Source organism: Myxocyprinus asiaticus, chromosome 2 (assembly GCF_019703515.2).
Source record: "Myxocyprinus asiaticus isolate MX2 ecotype Aquarium Trade chromosome 2, UBuf_Myxa_2, whole genome shotgun sequence".
Classification (NCBI taxonomy): Eukaryota; Metazoa; Chordata; class Actinopteri; order Cypriniformes; family Catostomidae; genus Myxocyprinus; species Myxocyprinus asiaticus.
Genome location: NC_059345.1, coordinates 19,148,152 through 19,175,862, shown reverse-complemented (window position 1 = coordinate 19,175,862; position 27,711 = coordinate 19,148,152). Strand labels below are relative to the sequence as shown.

General features: G+C 37.6%; 1 protein-coding gene across 2 annotated transcripts in view; it reads left to right on the top strand.

Annotated features, from left to right (window-relative positions):
- mllt3 (MLLT3 super elongation complex subunit) overlaps positions 1–27,711 on the top strand; it is a 74,464-nt gene that overhangs the window by 25,684 nt on the left and 21,069 nt on the right. For both annotated transcript variants that reach the window (XM_051649978.1, XM_051649972.1), the window contains exons 3-7: positions 6,942–7,024; positions 8,969–9,112; positions 10,352–10,390; positions 14,108–14,236; positions 19,351–19,929. In XM_051649978.1, the coding sequence (XP_051505938.1) occupies positions 6,942–7,024; positions 8,969–9,112; positions 10,352–10,390; positions 14,108–14,236; positions 19,351–19,929 (974 nt within the window). The remainder of the gene's footprint in view (positions 1–6,941; positions 7,025–8,968; positions 9,113–10,351; positions 10,391–14,107; positions 14,237–19,350; positions 19,930–27,711) is intronic.

Genomic DNA, 27,711 nt, shown 5'->3' with positions numbered 1-27,711 from the left:
TTCTGGTTTTTAGCAGTAAATCCCTATTAATAGTTTACTTTCATATTTTATCAGCATTAAGGGGGATTTATGGCTTTAACTCCATGCTTTTGGCCTTGGATGAACTGCATGCAGGTGGTCTGCTGTACAGAGGGATTGTATATACTCCGGGTACTGCTGACATATATATTTGGGTCGTATATAAGATTGTAATCTGAGACTTGCTATAGAGTGGAATTCTCTTCCCACAAGCCTCCAGAGCTACCGTAGATGGATATTTTGGAGGAAGATAATATGAATCAGTGGTGTTTTATTGCATTAATGTTTCTGCAAGGGAGGTTAAACATATTAAGTCTATTAGTGTAGGCATTCAAGCTATGCAGTAATTTTAAATATCTTTTTTTTTCCGGATGGAACTTTCCTTACTTTTTCCCATTTACAATTTGGCTCAGTGTCTTCTGGCCTTGCCCTGTTATGACCCAGTCTCAGAAAAAGGGCAAATGCATTCTGACTGGCATTGTTTTATAATTGGCATGCTGTGAGTGTATGTGTGCAAATAGTGGAGGAAAAACTCTTCTTGGCCTTTTCCAATAAGAGTGTGGAGTTCATTCTCTGTGCTGGTTCTTCTGTAGCTGTTGGCCAAGTTCCTGTGGAAGGTCAATGAGTGTATTGTGCACTTCACTCGTACAGTGTGTCTACCCCACCCCCCACATGTAAAATGACCTTTTCAACTTAAGCAAAAGATCTAGAGCCTAGATAAAAGCCAGACAGTTTCCAAGTTCACTTCTGCTTTTCTCTCAGTCAAGGTGGATCCAATACAACCCAAATCTCAATTATTTTCATTACCCTCTTCAATGTGTTGCATGTAGGTGGAGGTTTCCTGTGGTTAAGTATGCCAGCTTAGAGGTTTCCATGAGAACTGCAAAGTCTATCAAAGTTTTGTTCTGATTTACAGACCTGATAAAGAAAAGAACAGCGTGTTCAAGTTTTCAAAGGACAGTATTTCTAGCTACCAACTTGCAAAAATATCAAATTAAGTCAAATTACCATACATATTGTTTCAAAGCAGCTTTACATACCACTGTGCTTTAAAGGCTCCAGTGAGAGAGCCAAAGGTGACTGTGGCAAGGACTCCAGACTTCAAAAAGAATGTCATATTGTGATTTTTCTTGGGTAATTTACATTCAGTTTGTGTTGTTCACATTTAGCATATCTGTGTGATTTGATGCCTGAGTGTGAATTTTACAGAAGATTATTTTAGCCCTTGTAAGGACATGTAGCTTTAGACAGATAGCCTGAAATTTACTTTAAAATGTGAAGTACGTAATTTTGACAACACTAGCGCAAGGGAATTGCGAAAATTATCCTTTCCAAACACTCCGCCTCTTCCATCCATTCCATGCTGCCCTCCGTCTTTCATTGTTCACTTTAACAGGTGGTCCTACCCCAAACTCACACTATTGTTTGAATCAAAAGTTGTCTCAATCAGACCGATGTTTTAAAGTGCTGTAGAGCCACAGTGACAGCAAGGTAATTACCCCGCAACACTTGTGTAAATAACAAACATGGAATTCGAGGAAGACTTTGCTATTTTATTATCCGTTGCTTTGCTTTATTTCCAGATATTCCAGAGTTGTTGCTGTGTTTGTTTCCTTAACTTTCCATTGTGACCTGCAGAGGAATTGCGCTGCAATAGTGGGGTTTCCCTCTTGTGAAAACCCTGTGCGCATATACATGAACTTGATGGACAGGTGATATTTTACATTGATGTGAATAAATGGGTATAGTGAATTTGCTTTTCCCACTGTATTCCCTGAAATGTTGAATTCTTTCTGCTGTGTTTGTTGTTGGGCTTCATCCTATGACGTTTGTTATCCAATGTGTTCACGCATATTCACACTCCATATAAACCTGTAAGAATGCCGCTAATGCGTTTACATGGACATATAAGCCACGTTCTCTGGGAGAAACCCAGGTGTGTTCAACCGCTTTTTCTTAATCCCTTAAACTGCATAAGGAAAATGGCTTTCTCGTTTACATGATGTTTCAGAACGGCACTTTCTGCAAATACCCTGGAATAAACTGTTTTCTTACGTGCATGTAAACGTGGACAGTGTTTACATGCTTTACAAATGGCTGGCTTATACAGTAGTTGTCTCTGTACAGATAAACTGTGATATGAAGGTATTTTACCATTGATCAAATTACATTCATCAGTTTTAAGTCTAAACCGTCAAAGTTACTTTACATTTTTTGTTTACTTTTTAATTTGATTACGTTTAGTTCTTATACAGCTGGAGCATTAGCAACATTAGCATAAATGTCTGAGTAAAAATCATACCACCAATATATCATATTTCCATGCTCAAAAATCTATTTTAAGCAAGGTAGGTCAGAAGTCCTCACTTTTGTTGGATGGAGATTGTGGCCAGTGATCATACTGGGTCCCCTTTATCTTTAAATGTTTCACCATAATCACCTTTTGAAATGAGATACACTTGTCCATTGGAATTAAAAGAGTTACTTGCTAAATTTCCAAAATAGCTTTGACAGTCTATCAGTGTAATAGTGCACTATGCTAACATGACTTTTGTAAACAGCCTTTTGTATTTGGGAAGTGATGCTTGTTGAGGTTTAAATGGCTAAGAAACCTCATGTGGGTCCCCTTTTTAAATCTCAAATCCCAATTGGTGAAGCTGTTGAGTATAAAAGCAGAACATCCAATAATACTCTTTCACTCTGAAACGGATAGTTCACCAAAAAAATTAAAATATACAGTTTGCATACCCTGGCAGAAATTGGCATTGGTGTTGATTTTGAAAATATGACTGATCATGCAAAAAAAACTGTCTTTTATTTAAGGATAGTGATCATATGAAGCCATTTATTATCACGTAGTTGTTTGGCTCCTTTTTAAATCATAATGTAACAGAAATCACCCAAATGGCCCTGAACAAAAGTTGACATACCCTTGAATGTTTGGCCTTGTTACAGACACACAAGGTGAAAATGTCAGGTAGATCAAGAAAGATTTCAGCCACAACTGCCAGAAAAATTGTTCGGGATACAAAGAAAAACCCACAGGTAACCTCAGGAGAAATACAGGCTGCTCTGGAAAAAGACAGTATGGTTGTTTCAAGGAGCACAATACTTGTTGACCCCTCTCCAAACATAGCGCTTATGGTTGTGACCATAAAGCTCTATTTTGGTCTCGTCACTCCAAATTACAGTGTGCCAGAAGCTGTGAGGCGTGTCAAGGTGTTGTCGGGCATATTGTAACCGGGCTTTTTTGTGCCATTGGCTTCTTTCTGGCAACTCAACCATGCAGCTCATTTTTGTTCAGTTATCGTCGTATTGTGCTCTTCGAAACAACCACACCGTCTTTTTCCAGAGCAGCCTGTATTTCTCCTGAGGTTACCTGTGGGTTTTTCCTTTGTATCCTGAACAATTCTTCTGGCAGTTGTGGCTGAAATCTTTCTTGGTCTACCTGACCTTGGCTTGGTATCAAGAGATCCCCGAATTTTTCACTTCTTAATAAGTGATTGAACAGTGCTGACTGCATTTTCAAGGCTTTGGATATATTTTTAAATCCTTTTCCATCTTTATAAAGTTCCATTACCTTGTTACACAGGTCTTTTGACAGTTCTTTTCTGCTCCCCATGGCTCAGTATCTAGCCTGCTCAGTGCATCTACGTGAGAGCTAATAAACTCTTTGACTATTTATATACAGGCACTAATTACAATTTAAAAAGCCACAGGTGTGGGAAATTAACCTTTAATTGCCATTTAAACCTGTGTGTGTCACCTTGTGTGTCTGTAACAAGGCCAAACATTCAAGTTTATGTAAACTTTTGATCAGGGCCATTTGGGTGATTTCTGTTACATTATGATTTAAAAAAAGAGCCAAACAACTATGTGATACTAAATGTCTTCATATGATCACTATCCTTAAATAAAAGACAGTTTTTTTGCATGATCAGTCATATTTTCAAAATCAATGCCAAAATTTCACAATTTCTGCCAGGGTATGCAAACTTTTGAGCACAACTTTATATATATATATATATATATATATATATATATATATATATATATATATATATATATATTTTTTTTTTTCATAATTTACTTACTCTCATGCTGTTGGAAACAACTTGAAAGGAGAAATATTGAAGGATGTACTGGTTGTTTTCTCCTTCAAAAACGATGCAAAAGCACCATAACAGTATCATAAAAGTAGTCCAAATAACTTGTATAGTGTTGTTGTATAGCTATCGCCTAGCTTCGTAAGACTTGTATACATGGTAATGATTCTTTAGAGTTTGATCTTTTCAGTAAATTGGTTAATTTGGCTGCAGTGGTTAAAAGCTCTCTGGAGAGTTATAATATCAGTCATTATACAAAGTCAAAGTATAAAAGACTTAAATCGCACTAGTCGAATGGACCACTTTTGTGTACAACTAGTACAACTCTTCAGAATTTTTCCTTTTGTGGTCCATGAAAGAAAGTCATACAAGTTTGGAATGACACGAGGCTGAGTAAATGATGACTGACTGCAAATTTTGGGTCAATTAATCCTTTAAAGCACCCTTTACAATTCATAGTGTTATTACCCATCCCACTGCCACGTGGCTTTATAGGACTGCACAAATGCACCATTAAATAGACCATTTCAAGGGGTGACAACTAAATGTGGCCTGGCACCGCAATCAATCTCTGTAATATTTGTGCAACGGATGTTGTTTTGGGATCTGGTGACCTTAGGATTGAGGTCAGTCATCGTCTAGCCATTAGAGTTGTCACATAGCCTGAGGGGGAAGGGGCTTGGTTGCTATGTAACCTGAGTATGCCAATTGTTATTGAGGTATTCCCATCGAGGGCGATGTCAAGATAATAACAAGAGGGTCTTGCTTATTCCACTGGCTGTTTCAGTAAGTCCTATGTTTACAGATGCTGATCATCAAAAAGCCTTAGAAGATATTTAATACAGTCTTTTCTTACCTACGTTTTTAAGTAAATTCTTACGTTTTTATTTTGTTTTTACTGTCGTACAGTATTTTAAATGTTAATCGGCAAACAACTCTTTAACAAACTGACACTCTAAGGTCAAACTAGTGAGGCAGTTATTTAAATGATGGTAACATTTTATTTGTAGTCGGTGAATATTGTGTGAATTTTATTACATTTAAAACACAATAAAGAAATGGTTCTGGTTTTATTTCAAGTTCTCTGCAGGTGTCCTTGTTTCCATAAACGCACAACAGTACATGTTCACTAATTGGAGATACTGTTAAGAGGCTCTTTTGTGATTTAAAGAGTGAGACAAACAAGTGTTCCCATGGGGTGTCACCTGACCTAAAGTACTGGTTGTTTATCCTGAAATGTCTAATTGGGACCAAGCCTGTTGTTTTGTCTTGTTCTTCCTTTCGTGTGTGAGAGAGAAAGAGAAAGAGGAGGAGAAGGAGGTAGAAAAAGAATATAAAATGTATCTGTGGTTGAATTATGAAGGCACTACTGTAAGTAGACAATATGCCAAATGAGGAGTTTTAATGTTTTGAAAGATGAATGATTTGTCTAATAGCTGCAATGTCTAAAACCAAATATGCATCTTTGTGGAACAGATGTAAGCAGTTGATTATTTTTTCAAAGTACAGTCTCTTGATGAAGGCCATAAAAGAAAATGACAATAAACAAGATGGAAGCCCGTTGCTTTTATGCTGCTCAAAGGATATGTCCATAAAGTCATGTAAATAATACAGTTAATCAGGAAAGATGTCACATGCACGTTGATTTCTAGGTCATTTAAGCTGCAAGTCTAAACACTAATAAGTTCCCACGAGGGCCTGTGAACCTCTTTAGAATGCCTCCCTGAATCATAGTGGATATGAGGATTTTATTTCAACATTTTCACCATATAAATTTAATTTGAGAGTTTTTAGTAAAAATGGATCTTAAACATTTATTTATTTATTTATTTATTTATTCTCCCTACTATTTTAACCTGGTTTGGGCATGAAAATAGCCATAGAAGTTGGCATGGCGTTAAAAAACAAACAAGCAAACGAACATTTTCACCATATTGTACCAGCAAATGGTCTCAGGTTTTAATCAACTGCATAATAAAAAGCAACATTAACAAAGCAACACTTACTATGCACGTGGACAACTTAATGAACTTTACATACAGATTAATCCCATACCATTCCCTTTTTTTTTTTTTTTTTTACAAAATTAAATAAATACATTTTGTTTGTTAGTTTAACCAGGAGTATTCCTCTTTTTACTGAAAATGTATAGAATATGGGCATATTGAATTGTGCATATTGTACACATGTCCTGAAAAAAAACAAACAAAAAAAAAAAAAAGGCTAAAAATAGCTCTTAGCTGGTCAGTTCATTTTAGAGGGGTTTTGAGCACTTTTCAGCTGAACACCAGCTTAGCCAGGCTGATAGACCATCTTAAACCAACTAAAACAAGCATACCAGCTTGGGTTGGTTTATTTATTTATTTAGCAGGTTTAACATTTCCAACTGTCTGTGTCTCTAGAGATGCTCATTCTCCCCCGTCACACTGAATTTTGTCCTAACAGGAGATGATGCTTTGATCATGAATAATTTGATGTATCTATGAATCTTATAAAGTTGCCTAAATAATGACAGTGCTGACTGTCTGCTTGTGAGTTTGCATCATGATGGGTTTTTGTGTTCTTCCTCCACATAATTTTTATTTTTCTCCAAATAAACTTTAATCGCAATTGCATTACTTTGTTGTTGCATTTGATTTTCATTTGATTTGATGGAATAAGTAGCGAGTTAAAATGATGTGACACATGCTGTCGATGGAGCTTGAACCTGTTCCTATAATGGTGGGAAAAAATACTTTGTTTATTGGGTTAAGGTCATATTATGGAAGTTAATTTTGAATTTTATTAACACTTTTTCTATCTCTCTCTGTCTCACAGTGTGTAAAGATCCACCATATAAAGTAGAAGAGTCTGGATATGCTGGCTTCATCTTGCCAATTGAAGTTTACTTTAAAAACAAGGTACATTTGTTTTTTCTTTCTGTCTTTTGTGGAAACCTGTAATTAAATGCACAAAATAAGCAATATGAACATATGAACTTTAGATGTAGCCTAATCAATAAGTTGCATCAAATAAAATGGTTTCAAACTGTACAGTGGCAAGAATCCTTTAGGGCTGTCAGAATTAAAGTGTTAACGTATGCGATTTATTAAAGTTTAACGTAAATTTTTCTTAATCACGATTAACACATTTACCATTAATACTGTATAAACACTGGTGTGAAGGGCAGAACCTTTGTAATGTGTCCGCCCGGAGTCATTATGCTGATGCACAGGCCACAAACAGACACACACCAGCACCTGAGCCAGTCTACCAAGAGAAGCCTACAATCTTGGCATAAAATAGCATAATGCGGCAGTCCCATAGACATAGGTAGTGTCGTAAACCCCCTGGTTGACTGTTACGCTTTCTTCTACGATATAGCTGCGGAGGTTGTTATCTCAGTAAATAAAATAATCTCTGACAGTGCTTCCCTTTCAGTGAGAAAATGGAGAAAGGAGCTCTTAGCGCTATTTGATGTTTAAAACAAGCCCAGATGGGATTTGTGATAGAAATCAAGTATTTTTCAGCCTATGTAAGGCACATGGTGAGTTCAAAGCGATGCTCTATGCTGACTTTGCCACCCTGACGCGAATCATGAATGCAGCTTCACAATTGCTGTAGGAAAGCGGATAGCCACAGTCTACCGGCAGATTAATATTGTGGATGATGAGAGTTTAAGAGATTTAATGCGCATTGCAGTGAATACACAACCTATGTGAGGACAAGTTCTTTCAATTAGTCAAACTCCCAGTTGGACTTTGGGAAATGTTTAATGTGACTTGAATTGGTGATATTTTTGTGCATCTCTATGCTTATATTATAGGCTTTGTTTGGAAAATGTTAATAAAGCATTATATTGCTACATATTGTTTTGTTTTCTTAGATGGAAAAAATAAATTTTTACAAGAAAAGAAGTATATATAGTGTCAAATTTCAGCACTTTCAAAATCTTTGATTAATCATGAATAACTACAAAAAGTTATGCGATTCATTGCGATTCAAATTTGTATCTGACTGACAGCACTAGAATCCTTTGGAATTACCAGCATTTATATATAAATTAGCTTAAAATCTGGTTTGATCTTCATTGTTACAATAATGAACAAACAATCTTTTTAAACTAATAACACAAATTATTGTATTGTTCTTACTCACATTTAATTTATCATTCAAACATTCACAGTTTAGGTTGGAAAAAGTATGTGAACCCCTAGGCTAATGACGTCAACAAAAGCTAATTAGAGTTAGGAGTTGGCAAACCTGGCATCCAATTAGGGCTGCAACAACTAATCGCTAAAATCAGTTATTATCCATAATGAAAATCATCGACAACGAATTTCATTATCGATTAACTGGATATTTGCGTTGAGCACGGAGAAGCTCCGTCAGTGACATCACTTTACCGCCCAGTGAAAAATGTGTTGCATAATAACTTGTTTGAAAAACAACGGAGACAAGTTGAAGTGGAAAAAACATGACCTAAGATGCCCATCGCACGAGAGCACTTGATAAACACTTCAAAGAAGACCATAATAAGCATACAGTTTATAGTGGAGCAGTTTTACCTGCATCAGGTGCATTGAAAGAGGGCTTGTGCTGTTTCATGCGCTTAAGACTTGTTTCTCTCCAGTGCATAACTTATATTTTACTGCCATTTTCTATGTTTTGTAATGTATACATGTTATGAATTCAAAATCAGGTGCGTATTTCCAGTTCTCAAAACTGTTTGTCTACACAACCACAAGCGAGTCTCCGTTCAACTTTACTGAGCACGTGAGCGTGCGCATCAACAAAACTTGTTTTGACCGGTAGTGTAATTTATTTGTATTTATTTTTTCAAATGTTTTGTCATTTTACGCTAGGAAGAACCAAAAAAGGTGCGCTTTGACTACGATTTGTTCCTGCACTTGGAGGGCCACCCACCTGTCAATCACCTGCGTTGTGAAAAGCTCACTTTCAACAACCCTACTGAAGAGTTCCGCAAGAAGCTGGTCAAGGCCGGAGGGGTACGTACAGTATGAACTAGGGGTGGGAATCTGGTGACATTTATTATACTTATAAATACAGGCCACAGTGTGATTATATTGACGTATTGAAACAATATACTAATTTTAGTGAATTTTGAATCAAAACTTGAGATATTATGATCTTTATCAATGGAGGATTGTCCCTGCCATGTGGCTTCCATTTATAGGTTCCTAAACTGAATGCACCCTTCTAATAAAAGCACTGATTTTATCAGTTTAAAAGTACTGATTTTATGCAGTTATGCAGTTGATAAACAAGAGTAGAAGGTAGTGAACACATTTCTATTTTGCAATTGTCGTACAATTAGCCTCATTAGTTTTCAGAGACGGCTATTTGCTCAGTGTTGGAGCCATTTAAAAATGAAAGGTATTTTTGCAAGAGAAATTAATAGTTGGCCTCATGTGGGTTTAAAATACATGTCCTACGTTCACAGGTGAAAAACGCAATGACGTCCCCTTAGGCTGCTTGTCCTCTTAAATAGCCCTTTAGAGATGAAAGCCATTTTCAGGCAGTTGGTCCTAATGGAATTACTCTTCCCATCAACCAAGACAATAAGTAACTTTACATGATTTGATTGGGCTAGTCTTAACCTGACCATTTATCACTACAGGAAGGTGCGGTTGTCCTTAGCCCTTTGCCAAAGGAATCCACACTCTTTATGAATCAACTGGCTTGTATTTATGTTCCACTGATCTTGGATGCATTTTGAGTTCCCTCAGCACATAAAAGAGTGTAACCATGGTTCAGTCCCCTTAGACATATTCAAAGAAATTATTTTTCTTGTGAAGGGCACCTCTGTAGCTTTAGTTCACCCTCTCTTGCCCCATTCCAGTAATTCTAATGGTTTACAGCAGGGAGTGTGACAGGGAGTGTGACACCGTATCCTTTGGTGCTTGTCTGGCTTACAGATGAGGCATGGCAGGAATCAAAATAGTTTATTGGCAAAGAGTTCAGTGGTGCGGGAAGTTGTTTTAATTAAGTGAGAACCGTAAGCGAGAGCAATATCAATTTAGCTTGGTGGAAACCGAGAAAGGTCCAATTTACCTGATTAAATTGTTGAATTGTTGGCTGTTGAAATGCTTTCTGTCATTACATCAGGCCAAGCATGGTTCCTCTTGCCAAAATGTGTATTAGAATGTGTGTGTGTGAATGGGCAACGGGGGTTGAAGGTGATTCTTACTTTCGAACTGTAATATTTGTCTTTTCCTCCTTAACAGCAACGTGATCCTCACAAAAGATCTTCGGAGGACTCTAAAGTAAGAACAAACACCATATTCGATATCTGAAAGAATACATTTTGAAGCACTACTTGCTGAAAGGGCCTTGTTTCATAGAAAGTTGAAACACAGGTGGTCTTTAAGTTTCCATCATAGCATATACAAAAATAGTCCAAGACATGTTTTCTGGTATAAAAATGAAAAATCCTTTGTTAATTGGCTCATCACATTTACAATAAAAATTTGTCAGGAAGAATACCAATTTTATTGAATTTAAATAAGGATTATTTTCTTTAATAGTATGTATATTGGATATGTCTGTATTGACTCTTTTGTATTAGTTATACTGGGGTTTATGTATGTAGGTGAATGTGCATGCATACATGTCTGTATATGTGTATATGGATAAGTAAACCTATGTGTGGATATGCTTGCATGGTAATGGTAATGTGGTAGCACTTAATAGAAACATTTTAATAGAATATAGAATCTCAAGATGGCACCACAGATGGCTGCTTCGGTGTGGAGCTCTCTAGAGTTTGTGTTACTTTTGTTTGTTTGTCATGTTTTTTTCTGACTAAGTGAAGCCATCCCGGACAGCGTGTTACATCTGCCAGGCTTTCAGCAAACAGGTATGTGGATGATACTGTCAATATGGGACTGCATTATATCCTGCAACACCTCAACAGACCTGGGACTTATGCAAGGATCCTATTTGTGGACTTCTGTTCAGCCTTCAATACCATCATGCCTGATCTTCTCTCAACCAAACTGACCCAGATCTCCATGCCCACCCCAATCTGTCGATGGATCACCAGCTTTCTGACAGATAGGCAGCAGCTAGTGAGACTGGGGAAGCTCACATCTGGGACCCTCAATATTAGCACTGGTGCTCCTCAGTGATGCGTTCTCTCTCCACTGCTCTTCTCCCTGTACATGAATGACTGCACTGCAAAAGACCCCACTGTCAAGCTCCTGAAGTTTGCAGACGACACCACAGTCATCGGCTTCATCCGTGACAGTGACGAGTCTGCATACAGATGGGAGGTTGATCAGCTGGCTGTCTGGTGCGGTCACAAAAACCTTGAACTGAACACGTTCAAAACAGTGGAGATGATAGTGGACTTCAGGAGAAATCCCCCCGCACCCCTCACCATCCTGAACAGCACTGTGGCAGCAGTGGAGTTATTCAGGTTCCTAGGCTCTACCATCTCTCATGACCTGAAGTGGGACACCCACATAGACTCCATTGTAAAGAAGGCTCAGCAGAGGTTGTACTTCCTTCACCCAGCTGAGGAAGTTCAACCTGCCACAGTTCTACTCGGCCATCATTGAGTCTTTTCTGTGTACATCTATAACTGTCTGGTTTGGTTCAGCCACCAAATCAGACAGAAGGAAACTACAACGGACAGTCAGGACTGCTGAGAGGATTATTGGTGCCCCATGCCCACCCTCCATGGCCTGTACATCTCCAGAGTGAGGAAATGTGCAGGTAGAATCACTCTGGACCCCACACACCATGCCCACTCCCTCTTTGAACTGTTGACCTCTGGCCGGCGATACAGAGCACTCAGCGCCAGGACATCCAGGCACAAGAACAGTTTTTACCCTCAGGCCATTTTCCTCATGAACAACTTCCTCATAAACTGCCTCAGGACTCAGTAAATACATATCTCATGTACATATGTAAATTCACATTTAATTCAATAACTGTACATACCCCTACCTTGCACATACATTACCACTTGCACATGTATATACGCCATTCTGTTATACATGTATGTCCTATTATTTGTATGTCTATTTATACTCCTACCTTGTTTTATATTCTGTGTATCAATGTAATGTTGTGTGTGCACTTGTTTCTCCTATCACCAAAAAAATTCCTTGTGTACATGAGGACACTTGGCAATAAAGCTTATTCTGATTCTAATGTTAATATTTTTATATTTTGGACTTTCTCCGCTTCGTAGACTAGTTAATTACACCTACACCTGTAGCCGACTGGTATCCTGACACACTCTGAGGAATGCTCTGTTGGGCAAAATGCATCAGTTACTGTGCAGCTACCCTTATAAAAATCAAGAGTTCATTGCAAATTTACCACAAATCTGCTGCAAATTCAGCACTGATAATTTTCATATGCAAACAACCTTTGCGGCAAACTTGCGGCAAATTGTCCATTGTTGCGAAAGGTTTGCTGCAGGTTTACCACTCCGGTGAAGAGCTGCAAACTTCTGCCAAACATTTGCATCAATTCACAAGCTCATTTGCATGTGAAAATAGTAAGAGGTAAATTTGTGGGAAGTTTGCAGCTAGTTTGCCAGAACTCTAGATTTTTTGTAAGGGTACAGATTTTTTACTTTTTTATTGTTAATGTGACAAGCCAATTAAATTAAGGATTTTTATAACAGAGGACTTTCCTTATACTATATCTATTTATACCATGTTGAATATGTTTATTCAACAGAAATTCTACTTTATTTTCTTTATTTTTATAGTTGAAAAATGTTCCCTTCTTTTAAAGGGATAGTTAACCCAAAAATTAAAACTGTCATCATTTATACACTCTCATTGTTATTCCAAGCCTGTATGACTGTTTGTCTCTCCATACAATGAAAAATAATGGTTACTGATGCTATCAAGGTCCGAAAAAGGACAAAAAGAACCATAAACATAGTACATATGATTCATTCAATAGATTCCCAGTCTTCTAAAGTTATATTATAGCTTTGTGTGAGGAAGTCGTTATTCTCTGAAAATTTTCCCCTTCACTGTATCGCATTTAAACATGGTGCTTCAAGACCATTGTGCCTCATGGTCTTCAAAAAATGGCTAAAGACAACTTTTTCACACACTTAATAAATATATATATATATATTATTATTATTATTATTATTGTTTTTTGCACTCTAATCTCTGTCTTGACTTGTACTTTTCTAATACAATTAAAACTTTGTATTGCAGCAATTTTCATGTTACTGCCTCGAGATGAATCGCTTATGTTGTATGCTTTCTCATTTTGTATGTCGTTTTGGTTAAAAGATTCTGCTAAATGTATACATGTAAATGTAAATGTCAAGACATGTCACTGCAGCTTTGCTGTCAGTGACAGACATTGAATCACATTACTATATTTAGTTTTGCAAAATATTTTTTTACATGGCTCATTCTACAGTATGTATCACCAGTTTCCTGGTAAAATGAGGCACTACACCAACAATTACTTTTATATTTTGCCTTGTTCCGCACACAATGTTATCTTATTATATCAAAGCACTTTTACTGTAGTGAATGACTTGTAAGGCGACGCATTTTAACATTTGCATTACATAATAAACTACATTTACAAGTTTATGCGGATGTGATCAAATTGCACAGTAGCAATTTGGAACTACCGCTATACATTTATACAAGACATTAATATATTACAGCTTTTTCTGTTAAAGCATAATTTTCTGTAAAGCTGCTTTGAAATGATGTGTGTTGTGAAAAGTGAAATGCAAAAATGACTTGACATTTAAGGAACCATCATAATATCATTTTGCAAAAATTTTGCCACAGTCATGTAATTTTCTAGGATCGTGGTAGAGATTTTCAGCGAACAATGATTAAATATTGGTTGTTTCCTCACACAAATATTGTTTGACTTCAGAGAACTTAGAATACACCTGCAGTTATGCAGTTGATAAATATGCAAATCAATAAACCTGCAGTTTGTTTGGTCATCAGTATTTTTCATCTTTTATCTGTTAGGTAATGGTAATGCAGGAAGGCTCCACTTCTCTGTTCGGTCAGCATCTCAAGCTGCCCACATTACCCAGCAGCTCATTAACATTGACCTTCTCTGATGTGAAAAAGAGCAAGTCCTTCCCAGGGTCAAAGGTGAGTGTTGATCTCCAACATTTTCTGCAAAACTTCCCAGTTCCTCAAGGAGTCCTACTTAATCCTGCATATTTGACAAGTTGAAAGATGTTAAGGGTATTTGATGCTGAGGATTTTAGAGATGTTAAACTTCTGCTAAAGTCAAGTATTTATGGCTGCTGAGAAAGCACATGCTAGCATTCCAGTGACGTAAACTGACTTACTGGTTGTCCCGATACGACAGGGTTTTGCATGTGCTACGAGTAGGGATGTAACGGTTTCAAGGTTTCACAATATACCTCGGTTTTAAAACGGACGGTTATCATACCGTTGAAATATTCTCATTGATGGTATTGCATGAATATAAAGACATTTTTTTTCAGAACTTTTTATTTTTTAATGAAGACAGAATCTGCGAAATTTACAGCATCATATAAACTTGCCGAGACAAAATACATATTTTAATTGTGCCTTCCTCATGTTACATTCGACTGTTACTCAGTTTTAAAGGTGACGTGCAGGTGTCGCGAGTGCAACGCATCAAGAGCACGTCAGAAGTGCGGTACGAGCGGAGCACAGCATGAGTGCAGTACGAGCGCATCATACAGACATGTCCGAGCCAGAACCTTTATTTCTGCCACCGAAGCAATGTTGATTGTTACCCAGTCTGTAAAGTTTGTCGCAAAAAAGGAACGGTTCAGATGGGAAATGCTTCAATCCTTAAGCACCATCTCTGTGAGCACCATCCCACGGAATTTGTGGAGATGATGTAAGTGGAAATACAGTATACAGGATAATAAATTATAGCCCCTGTTTCATAAAAACACCAGATTCAGTGTAGTTTTACATGATATGTAATGACTAGGTTGGCTAAAGTTATGTTTATGCTTTGTCACATTCACAAATGCAGCAAACGGTTTTAAGCAATCATTCAACATTACAGTGTGCCAACTTTTCAGTAGGTATTGTTTAGAATTAAACTAAATCACAAATGCAACAAATTACTGAATGCATACAAATGCATATCTGAAGTGTTAACCTAAGCAATAACACTATATAACACAATTTTTGTTTCTGGGTAGTAAGTGTTATTTCCTAATTGCTTATGCCTCAAAAGTATAGAAAATGGCTATTATTCCCCACAAACTTTGCTTTTGTGACCAGGACAGTGATATTTTGAAATTTACCTATTTCCAATGAGAAAACAGGTGACTTTATGTCTTTTCGTTCACAAAGTCAGAAAAATACAACATATGAATTCAAAATCCTTCTTTTTCTGTGGTCCAATGAAGACACCGGCTTTGACCTTTGCCTCAGACAGCTGAGGGAAGAAGTCTTGAAGGTACTTGAAGGCTGCCGACTCCTTATCGAGAGCTCTGACAAATTGTTTCATAAGGCCCAATTTGACGTGCATTGGTGGCATCAGCACCTTCCGGGGGTCCACCAGTGGCTCCCACTTGACGTTGTTCCTCCCCACAGAGAACTCGGTCCGCTGTGGCCAGTCCCGCCTGTGGTAGTGTGCTTTGGTGTCCCTGTTGTCCCAAAGGCAAAGATAGCAGGGATTATTGGTAAAACCACCTTGGAGACCCATCAGGAATGCCACCATTCTGAAGTCTTCTATGACCTCCCAGCCGTAGTCATCATACTTCAAGGCGTTCAGCAAGGTCTTGATGCTGTTGTAATCCTCTTTGAGGTGCACCGAGTGAGCCAGGGGAAGAGACGGGTACTTGTTACCATTATGGACCAGCACGGCTTTCAATATTACTTTAGTATAAATACATGTTAATTTGGATTCACATGTTGTTGTGTTTCTGACTTTTTGTGAACAGAAAGACACAAGTTCACCCGTTTTCTCATTGGAAATAGGTAAATTTCAATATATCACTGTCCTGGTCACAAAAGCAAAGATTGTGGGGAACAATCACCATTTTCTATACTTTTGAGGCATAAGCAATTAGGAAATAACACATACTACCCAGGAACAAAAAAATAAATGTGTTACACAGTGAAATCATTAAAGATTTCAATTTCATAAATTATAAAATAACAAAATATTTTTTCATTATAATCATCTGACTACTGTACATAATATATATATATATATATATATATATATATATATATATATATATATATATATATATATATATATATATATATATATATATATATATATATATATATATATATATATATATATATATATATATATATTTATATTTGTAAAGTTTTTATTGTTCCCCTTTTTTTTTTTCTCTTTTTTTTTTTTTTTTTTTTTTTTTTTTTACCTTGCCAGATTAAGAGCATCCTGATGTTCAAGATCAAAAGTTTAAGGATTAACGTTGAAGAAATCCAAAATAAAGTTCAAGAATTGGTTATAACTGAAATATATTTATCTGTGTGTTTATCAGACATATTCCATAACCAAAACTAACTGCTAATAATATCATCAATGCACCTCAATACCGTGATACCGTAATACCATGGTCATTTTTGTGATGGTTATCATACCGTGAAAATGTAATACTGTTACACCCCTAGCTACGAGATTCTTTTCTAGACATAACACGTTTTGCATTTTCTGAAGTTTTTTCTTTAATCTGTCTGAAATGCCAGTTTTAATGAGAAAAAGATAATATTTTACAAGAAACAAGGAGGTTAGCGCAGTTTCCTGGAGTTTTGCGCTGAAACCTCAGACACTGGAGCTTTTTATACCCACATCTATTAAACCACATTAGCTATTACTCTAGCAAATTGCGCATTATTGTACATTGCCACATTTTTCCAATTTAGATTTATTTTTAGTTTCCTGTGCATTATCACAGCCATTATACGGCTTGTGTTGTACGCTAGCTAGCTACAGTGAAGTTACAAGAGCCCATGGTGCACATGGAAACGGTTCACAATCTAAACAGGTCGTTTCATTGGATTACTGTTCATTCGTGATGGATTACTGACAGATCAAGGGTCGTTCGCAGCCAGCCTCCGCTGCGCTAATATACCGGTCTCTACAGCAAAAACAAAAATAACAATCTGCACTTTGCTGCCCTTCTCCCCTTCCTCTGTTTAATTTAGCTAGGTTGATGAATTGTAATGCATAATGGTCTTCATAAAAGTCTTTTTTTGTCCTTGAAGAAATGCAGATCGTTTGATTCTTTGCAAGATATTTTGAGCATTTTGGCATTATCAAAATGCACTGGTTTATCAAAGGGTTAGTTTACCCAAAAGAATAAAATTCTGTCATTATGTGCTCACCCTCATGTCTTTCCAAATACGTATGACTTTCTTTCTTCTAGAAGCAATTTTTAAAGAATGCAGACGGTGCTTTTGTTTTCCGTACAATGAAAGTGATTGCACTTCTAATAAAATAACAATTTAAATGACATTTGTATAGGTTTAAAGCCCATGAGTACACTTTCACCTGTGTTCTCAATGTGTTTACCTTAAAAGCTAATGGTTACGGGTGTACAATTACATTGCTGTCCCTTAATAGTTCATGGTTGTTGTTAAAATGGCTGCATTAAGTTCAGTTAAAGCCTTAAAAGTTCAAAGAAGAGGGAAAAATGTTTTGTCTTTAGGCACATCTGTTACAAGCTCTTTTGTGTGTTTGTGGTCTTAGCAGATAAGACCAAATAAAAGGTTTAAAAGTAGTCTGGGCAGCTTATAACACCACCTCTGTCTAGACTGCTCAATGACTTGACTGCATCAATGACTTATTGACAGGGGCCAGTTAGCTTGAACTGCAGGTAGGATAACCCTCTCATTAAAGTTAAGGAAATGCTTTTTGCTCCATCTCCAGGTTGCCTGCCAGATAGCTCTGAGTTTTTCATATTTACCCATCCCTTAGTGGAAGTAAGGCCTTTCCAACCGCTTTCCAGATCATTCTGAAAAACTCATGATGATATTGACTACGTTTACATGGACTCCAGAAAGCAGCTTATTGTGAGAAAGTGGCATATTGCGAGAAAGTATCATTCCCGTTTACATGCACTGTATAAGTGGCACACTATTTACTCCCATATACGTACATTTGGCTTGGTCAGTAAGCAGCTTTCTCCACAGCAACGTAATTTCCCCGCAATGCTTGTGTAAATAACAAACATAGGGTCCAAGAAAGACTTTGCTATTTTATTCCCCATTGCTTTATTTCCAGATATTTCAGAGTTGTTACTTTGTTTTCTTAACTTTCTATCTCGACCTGCAGCTGAATTGTGCTGCAAAAGTGGGGTTTCCCTCTTACGTAAAATCCGGGATTCCCCCAGTGCAAGTAGGTGAACATGAGGGACCATTGATATTTTATATTGGTGTGTGAAAATGGGCCATTTAAGGACATTCCATGACCTATCCCTGAACCAGATTTTGGACAACTTGGATGTATCCTTGGTGTTATTGTCTTGCTGGAAAGTCCAGTTATCACCAAGCTTCAATTTATACACTGAAGGCATCACATTTTTCATGCCAAAATGGCCTGATACCTGAAAGATAGCTGTTTCCTGCAGCCGCAAAACACCCCCATAACAGGACTGACCCAACTCCATGCTCGACTGTGGGGATGGTGTCATTCTTGTCATCTTACTCCAGACGTACTGCTGACCCATGGGTCTAAAACACATTTTCAGTTTAGTGTCATATGTCTATAAACCCTACTTCCAGGACTCCACAGGTCTTACCTAATTCTTTCCTATTACTTCTTGAATATTCAAGTCAACATTTCCCTTTCTTCCACACCCCAAGAAGGTTGCTGTGGTACCATATTTAAAAAAAATTATGAATGGTGCTGAAAACTTTGTCTATTGGAAATTGAAGTGCCTTGGAAATGTACTTTTAGCCATGACCTTGCATATTTAAGAAACAGCTACATGCAATAGGGGTTGAATAATTATGACATGGCTGTATTTAAAAAAAAAATCCTGCTATTTACAAATATTAGGTTATATATTCACACAATGACTTTGAATGTGTCACTCAACTGATATAGATGTAAAGTTTAAAAATTCTGGGTCATCAGAAAACCTTAACTTTGTAAATCCTTACCGTCTTGAGGGTGTTGAATAATTTCGATTGCAACTGTAGAACCAGATTTACTAGTATATTTGCATATGCATTTCTTAATATTGCAATATTCTCTTTTAAAGGATGGGTCCAAAAGCAGCAGTGCTCTTACTACCACAAATAATATCAGCAGCAGCTCCCTAAAGCTCCACAAACCATCCAAGGAGCACAAGGACAAGCCTTCCAAAGACTCAAAGGAGTCCAAAAGTGCCTTCAGAGATTTCAGCAAGGACTCCGGAAAACTCTCTAAAGATTCTAAAAAACCCAAAGAGAATCAACCGCTTCAGGAAGATCACCCCGTTCCTCAGATGGGATTCAAGGAGCCCAAGGCCTTGTCAAAGGAGCAGCAGCCATCAGAGGTCAGCTTCTCAAACTTGGGACAGAGTAAACGGCGGCCTGTGTTGGACAGTGAAGGCAATGTTACCAAAAAGCGGAAAAGCAGTTTTTCTGAGAGCTCGCAAAAGCTGCATGCCTGTCCCACCTTGATCCAGCACCACCATTTGGACAAAAAAGTTCTGAAGGACAAGTCACAAATCCGGCAGAGTAAATTACAAAATAGTGAACTTTCAGAAAAGAGGAAACCAGCAGTATTACCTCCCTTCCAGGATGTGTTGGACCCAAATGACTCAGACATGGAGGACAGCATGTTCACAAGATCAGATGTAAGTGCATTACCAATGATCATACTTTTGCTACAAAGACTGGTCGAGTTTGTTAGTTGTTCCCTGATTTTTACTAAAGTTAAAATTCCATTCACTTTTTCCATAGGGGAATAGATTTTTAACGAAAAGGTATAAACCTTTAAAGACAGACCTACCATGAGCTCCGAGCTTGTTAATTGATGGTATATGCCCCTTTTGAAGCCACCAGTCTGCATTATTTCAACTTCAAAAAAAAATTTAAAAAATACATGTTTTTAATGGTGGAATTTCTGGTGAAGATCTACACTACCCATGATCCTAAAGGGAAATGAACCACCAATCAGAGAATCAAGGCAAACAAAGTGCACCAAAAAGCTCTGCAGCGACCACCAACTCTAATGACACACTGTGAAGGACAGAACCAATTCTGTCTCCCTACACTCTTAAATGACTTATACACTATATGGCCAAAAGTTTGTGGACACCCCTTTCTAATAAATGAATTTGGTTACTCCATTAAATCCAGTAAAGAAAAATCTTAATGTTTCTTTATGTAATGGCTTGGGCTTTGTGTGCTTCCAAATTTGTGGCAACTGTTTGGGGATAGCCCTTTTCTGTTCCAGCATGACAATGCCCCTGTGAACAAAGTGAGGTCCATAAAGAAATGGTTTACTGTGTCTGGCGTGGAAGAAATTGACTGGCCTGCACAAAGCCCAGACCTGAACCCCACTGATCACTTTTGGGGTGAACTGGAACAGCAACTGTAAGTCAGGCCCCATCGACCAACATCAGTTCCTGACCTCACTGATAGCCTTGTGTCTGAATGAGAGCAAATCCCTGCAGCCATGTTACTACATACATTATAGTGGAAAGCCTTCCCAAATGAGTGGAAGCTGTTATTACAGCAAAGGGGGAAATTGATGCCTAAGGTTTTAAAATCAAATGTTCATCAAGCACATATGGTGTCCACAAACTTTTGGCCATATAGTGTATATTTGCATATATCTGATTTTTTTTAGTATATTAAAAATTTGAATTCCGTTTATATACTTATAATCAACAAATTTAAAACAATAGTTTTCGATTTTTACATTGATTTTAATTTGATTTCGTCAACACAATATTTCATGGGATTGTAGATCATTCCCTCATTAAAGACGTTAAGTAATCAGTCTTGTTTATTTTGTCTTTTTGTCCGATTTTCAAACACTTCTGTGCTTCAAATTAAAGTTTGTAATGTTGTGATTCACCTCGGAGCTGGTTGATTTGGTTCATGGCTCAAAACTCTTTTTATAAAGGATTTTATGAAATCCCCTATGGAAAAAAAAATTAATGTGCAAAATATTTCTGGAACCAAGATGGGCAAGTGGGCGGGCACTGTTGCACTCTATTGTGTCTTTAACCATGATGTTTCTCCAGTTTACAGTATGTTGGCTTCTGATGAGCTGTTTATCAACTATCTTATCAAAAGAGCATTTGTTCTTAATTGGAATACAGTTCATTTAACAGTGGCGTAACCAAAATCAGGATTTCATAATGATTGTTGAAGGCATTTTGCAAGGTTAATGTGTGGCACTTAGCACGATTATGGTACACATTGGTGATTTACAGGCACCAATCCCATGTTTTTAAATAATTTAGCTGTTTGCTTAACATTTCTCACTGGAAAATTACAAATTCACACAAATCAAGGTTTTAAACTGTAAGTAGACATGTTTTGGTAACACAGTTGAAAAATGGCTTAAAAAAAAAGGTGAAATTTAGTTTGACTTACGTTGTCAATCAACATTTCCTGAAGGTTAAGCATCTCCATTTCACTGACCATTTGCTGAAAAAGAAAAAAAGAATACTTACCATTGACTATTTACTCTGAGTTTTGGGCCCTATTTTGTACCTTATTCTTTGAAAGTGCCTTGTAAGTTGGCACAGATTTATCTCTAAAGGAAAAAGAACAATGGATTTCAGGACACTGTATTTGGTATAAGCTCTTGTGTTCGATAGATGAGGTCTTGCTGAAATGTGCTTGGCTATTACTGGAGAGTGTTCTTGGGACACGGGCTTCTCTGTGAACATCAAACAAAGAAGTTGAGACTGGCTCTAAGAGGACTGTGATAATGGAGGTCTGGTGTGAGAGGGGAGCCAATAAACTTGGTGGGTGTCCAGGAGCTGAGGCCCCATTTGTCTGGGTTGGATACAGGAAATCAGTGCCGCCCATTGCTAGACCTCTCAGGAAATCTGGTATCTGGACGAAGGCATACAACGTTTATACTGCTAGGCTTTTGTTCAAAACAAAAGCGCTGATGTAATACCAATCTAATTTCATGTTATTGTAGATTGGCTTGTCCCTCAACATTAGACTGCATGTGTTTCAGACTGAATCACCGACAGCCATGGGGAGTTAAATTGCAAGGCAAGTCACAAAATTGCACTGCAATTTAGGTGAGATCCACACCTCGTTGACTCCACTGCTGATTGCCAAGTCACTGAATTAGTCTTGATTTCATTTGTCGCTGATCCTTGCTTTGAAATATAGGAGTTCATATAGAAGGTTCATTTACCTTCAGCTCATAAAGCAGGGCTGTTTTATTGGTAAAAAAGCAAGTGCTGAGATGAGATTTATGGTTTTATGGCACCCGAGGAGAATGAAGAAAGGACACAATGAATAGCTAAGAGATTTCCTTTAATCCCCCACTTTAAAACTAGAGGGACGGGAAGAAACTTCAGTGTTTATGACAACTGACGAATACCAGGTGCTTTTCTCTTTGGGTTACCAAGTCTGAAAGCATTAGCCTACTGCTCTTCAAAAGACTCAAATACATTGTGAATGTTAGTGGTGAAGTATTCTTTGATGGTAGAGGAAGTTGCTGCTTTTGTCCAGACTTTTAGACCTGAACACTGTAACAAGCATTAGTGAATAAATATCTTTGGGACATTAATAACTACAAAGCATGGACTTTTATTTTAATGAGTGGGTTGGTTAAATGAGTCCGATTCAGTTTACTGGCCACTTAAGTTAGACTTACAAGGAGTTTGATGGTGATTTGCTCCAATGAACACAGTAATCATGCCATATCAAGTACTAATGTAATTGCACATAATATAGAATGTGTAAACATAATGCACAAAATACAATTCAATATGTAGTATACAATATAATATACATTCTGTACTCACATATAAGTAAGTAATGGTGAAGAGTTCAATTGGAGTAAACAGAATAAATAGAGGAGATAGTATGTCAGAAATAAATTAAGAATAAGTAAAACAGCAAGTGAATAAATGCAGTAATTTCTCTTACAACAGTTGCATGTCAGGGTGTTATCAATTGTACATTGTACATTTTTCATTGTATGGACAGGTAGATGAGTAATATACACATTTTTGTTCTTAGCCATATATGTTCCTGTTTTGTAAGTTGTCATACAACCGATGTTGATATGACAGTATTTGTCCCACATTATTTTAAGCAGCACTAAAGCTGACACTGGACATCTGTTATTACTGATGGGCACATGGAAGTACAGGTTTGTTTGTTGTGTTTAGCCAAGAATCGTGTATGAGACCTTACACTTAAAACTCTCCCCTTTTTTTTCCTTTCCTTTGATAACTATCCATCCAAACTATACTTACTTTAACCTTTATTTTAAATGTATCCCGTGTTAAGTGCCACAGTCACTAGCCAAATCTAAAGCTTATGTTTCAACTAGCAACACTACCTCAGGAAGAGTAACAGACTGGTGGGGGGTGGATGTAACTCAATCCTAAAATCTGTTTATGATGTCCTCCATAAGACAAGAGCTTTACTTGAAGGGAATGGGACAATAGCTCTAAAGCAGAGAAGTTGCCAGTTTCAGAGCCACTGCTAGATTTATGGCACCACAGCAGAGGCAGTGGTCGTAAAGCCACAGAGCAGCTGTGTGGTGGCAGTACTGACTACCTGCTTTGTGTGTTTGTCTCTGCTAAACTCATGAAGCATGAAGAGGGTCATTTGAGTTTTGCGTTTTTACAAAGCACTTCACCATAAATTCAGACTTCAGTGGTGAGACTTAGCAGTTGAAACCACATTTTTACACATAAAAGGCGGTTAAGTGATTTATTAGTGGGGGTTGGGGGTTTGTTCAAATCCCTAAACCTAAGTGTTAATCTTCTTTGCATAACTTGTCCTGTACTGTTTGTGGACATGAATGATACTTCAAATTGTTCTGCTTGTTGAGGAGAGATGTGCTATTACTTTTCTAAGTGATCTTGGACCAGTAAGTAACCACATAGCAACACCTTGGCAACCACCCATAACCCTCTAGAATTGTGGAAGCAACTTTTAAATGGCCATAATTTCAGACTGATCACACTGGATACTTCTAATTTCTGTATTTTTGCATCCTCGTTTCCTTTCCTTGCTTCCTTTGGAGGAATCAAAGCAAGACGGATTTGTAAAATGGAATGTCCTGCTCACTCATGTGAATTAACATGAATTAATCAGAATCAGAATCAGCTTTATTGCCAAGTATGCTTACACATACAAGGAATTTGTCTTGGTGACAGGAGCTTCTAGTGTACAACAATACAAAAACAATACAAAAACAGCAGTAAGACATAGATAAAAATAAAAAATAGAAAATAATTATACACATATGTACAGACAAACACATATATGCATACACATAGGTAGTGCAAATCTAATACAATCTGTTATCATTTATGTACAGTGCAAATTATTATTAATTTTCTCAGAGGAATGAAATGGCAGAAGAGGCTGGATGTGTTGGATAAATATAAAAAAGACTAAACTGTGTATTGCACATAGTTATTGCTCAGTGGGACAATTTAACTGTTCATTTTTTAGCCTGAGGGAAAAAACTGTTCCTGTGCCTGACGGTTCTGGTGCTCAGAGCTCTGAAGCATCGGCCAGAAGGCAACAGTTCAAAAAGGTAGTGGGCAGGGTGAGTGGGGTCCAGAGTGACTTTTCCAGCCTTTTTCCTCACTCTGGAAGTGTACAGTTCTTGAAGGGGGGGTAGGGGGCAACCAATAATCCTCTCAGCAGTCAGAACTGTCCTTTGTAGTCTTCTGATGTCTGATTTCGTAGCTGAACCAAACCAGACAGTTATTGAAGTGCAGAGGACAGACTCAATGACTGCTGAGTAAAACTGTTTCAGCAGCACCTGTGGCAGGTTGAATTTCCTCACCGCCTCTCGTTTTCCCTGTTATCTCCGCAATGCGATCCGCTCTGAACAGCTGAAAGCCCGGCAGATGTCCAGAATGGCTTCACTCAGCCAGGTTTCTGTGAAGCACAAGGCAGCAGAGGTTGAAAAGTCCTTGTTTGTGCAGGTGAGGAGATGTAGTTCATCCATTTTTTTTAGGAAGAGAGCAGAGATTCACTAAGTGAATACTCGGCAGCACTGTTCGAAAGCCGTGCCGACAGAGTTTGACCAGCGCACCGGCTCGTCTCCCTCGCCTGCATCTCTTGAACAGCAGAGCTGCACCTCCAACTAAAATTTCCAGCAGAACGTCTGAATATTCGAAAACCGGGAAAAGATTGTCTGGTATATGCTGTCATATGTTCAGCAGTTCTTCTCTGGTAAAACTGACTGGAAAAAGATTAACAAACAAAAACAACAAAAGAACTGAGGAGCTCCACACCGAGGCAGCCATCCGCTGTGCCATCATGATGATAATGACGGTTGTGTCAGTTGTGAAGGTGGATTTATCCGTGCGTCAGGTGTTTCTACCAAAAAGTCTTCCGCATAGGATGCTCCTGTGCTTCCACAATCAAGCCTCCTCTGTAAGCTTCCTCCGTCCTCGCCTCCTCACGATGCATTTAGAGATTGATACGTCCTTCATGATGGTGGAAACTTTGACCAGTTTCTGGGTCACGAGCTTGAGGACAGAGGAGTGAGGAAACGAGGATGCACAATTTAAGAAGTGAGAAGCACCCACTGTGATTCAGCGATAGGGGGTCAAAAGTTCTGATGCTAAAAATCGGCCGACGCTTACCAAAATTAGAATCGCTGCCCCCAGTGGCCGAAGCCGAAAGCATTGTTGAACATATGAGTTCATGTGAGCTCCTGTTTCTGGGTGAAATGTCCACAGGGTGGCGCTAAAAGCGAGTTGTATTTTTAGTTGTAAATGATAGGGCTGAGTATTGATACAAATTTCCCTGATTTAATTCTCATTCACAAGCTCTCGATTTTGATTCAATTCGATATTGATTCATGTGGGTATATTTCAGTTATAATGTCCCTTTTGCTCACATATAAAATAAATTCTCTCTCCGCTAATGCTTTGAATTATACAGGGGACCTTCTAACTAGGTACATTATGAAAATATTAATTTGACTAATTATATTTTATTCATTTTTCATCATTTTGGTCACATTTTAGCTTTTTAAAAATGAACAAATCAATGTATTCAATCAATAAATATGATTTATATTGCACACGTATTATATTTTGTTAAATGTTTATTGTTTTATTGCATAATTTGTACTATTTACAGGTATTTACATTGATTTGTTGAACACATGCTAAAACCTGGTACTGTCTCTTTAAGGAAACCCGGCGTTTTTGTAAACAGCATCTGTAAATGAGCGCATGTGAATAAGAGAGACTCAAATGGCTTTATCACATCTGTGCAATGCCTGATTAGAATTAAAAAATTATTTTTTTTTATTTTTTTTTTTTTTATCAATAACTGACTGTAAAGAACAGAAAGGGTATTAAGAGACATTATTCAATGACAAACCGGTTGCATGGCTCTCGTCTTTGTATACACATTACATGGAGCAACTTTTACTATCAACACTCGCTGCTGAATACTCCACCACTATACTACACAATTCATTCAATAGTGAGTGAAATCTAAACATTTACCAGCCAGTTGCCAAATATATGTGCATTTTTAATCTCATAGTGTGAAATTGGTTGCAAATGCGAGTGATTTCCTCATCGTAGTGGAGGGTTGCGCATAGAGTAAAAGAATCAATCTTGGGATTTAAGAATCGATATCGAAGTCGTTCAAATCAAGATCGTGATGAATCAGAAAATGTATATTTCTGTCCACCCTAGTAAATGAGGAATGCATATTTTATTGATCCTAGCCCCTAACCCAACCCCCAACCCTAAACCATTGTTTGTGTATGCAAAAACTTCATGTTGCTAATTTTCCTCAGAAAATTTTAAAATAAACTTTGATATATTTATATTTTTATAATTTTAAATCATAGTGCAAAATGTGACTATTTCTATGCCATATGTTTCATTTGTCTGTCAAAAGCATATTGTTTAAGCACCACATTTACTTGTCTTGTGCAAAAGCAATTTGACAATTTCCTTGTTTAATAATTTAGTTGTTTAGAGCTTAAGTGGTTTAGCGCAACGTTTTCATTTAGTGGTCTGCACATCACCACAAACTGCAAACCATGTCGACATGGATGGAAGTTGCTTTTTCATTAGCTCTAAAAAGGAGTAATGTAGCATTTTATTGCCTAGCCACAGCTCTACCATTACTCAAGTATGGGTGACAGCACAGTTTTTTTTTTTTCTGTCTCTCTCTCTCTCTCTCTCTCTCACACACACACACACACACACACACACACACACACACACACACACACACACACACACACACACACACACACACACTCACTCACTTTCTCTATCTCCCACTTCAAGTTCTCAGGGTTTTGAGAAGCCCAAACACTTAAGCTGATCTTAATACTTAAAGATCTGCTAGCCTTTCCCCAATGAGTGATGACATCTGTTTTATTGTCAAGGGGTGTGGGGCTTTTTCGATGAGTTTTTACAGGT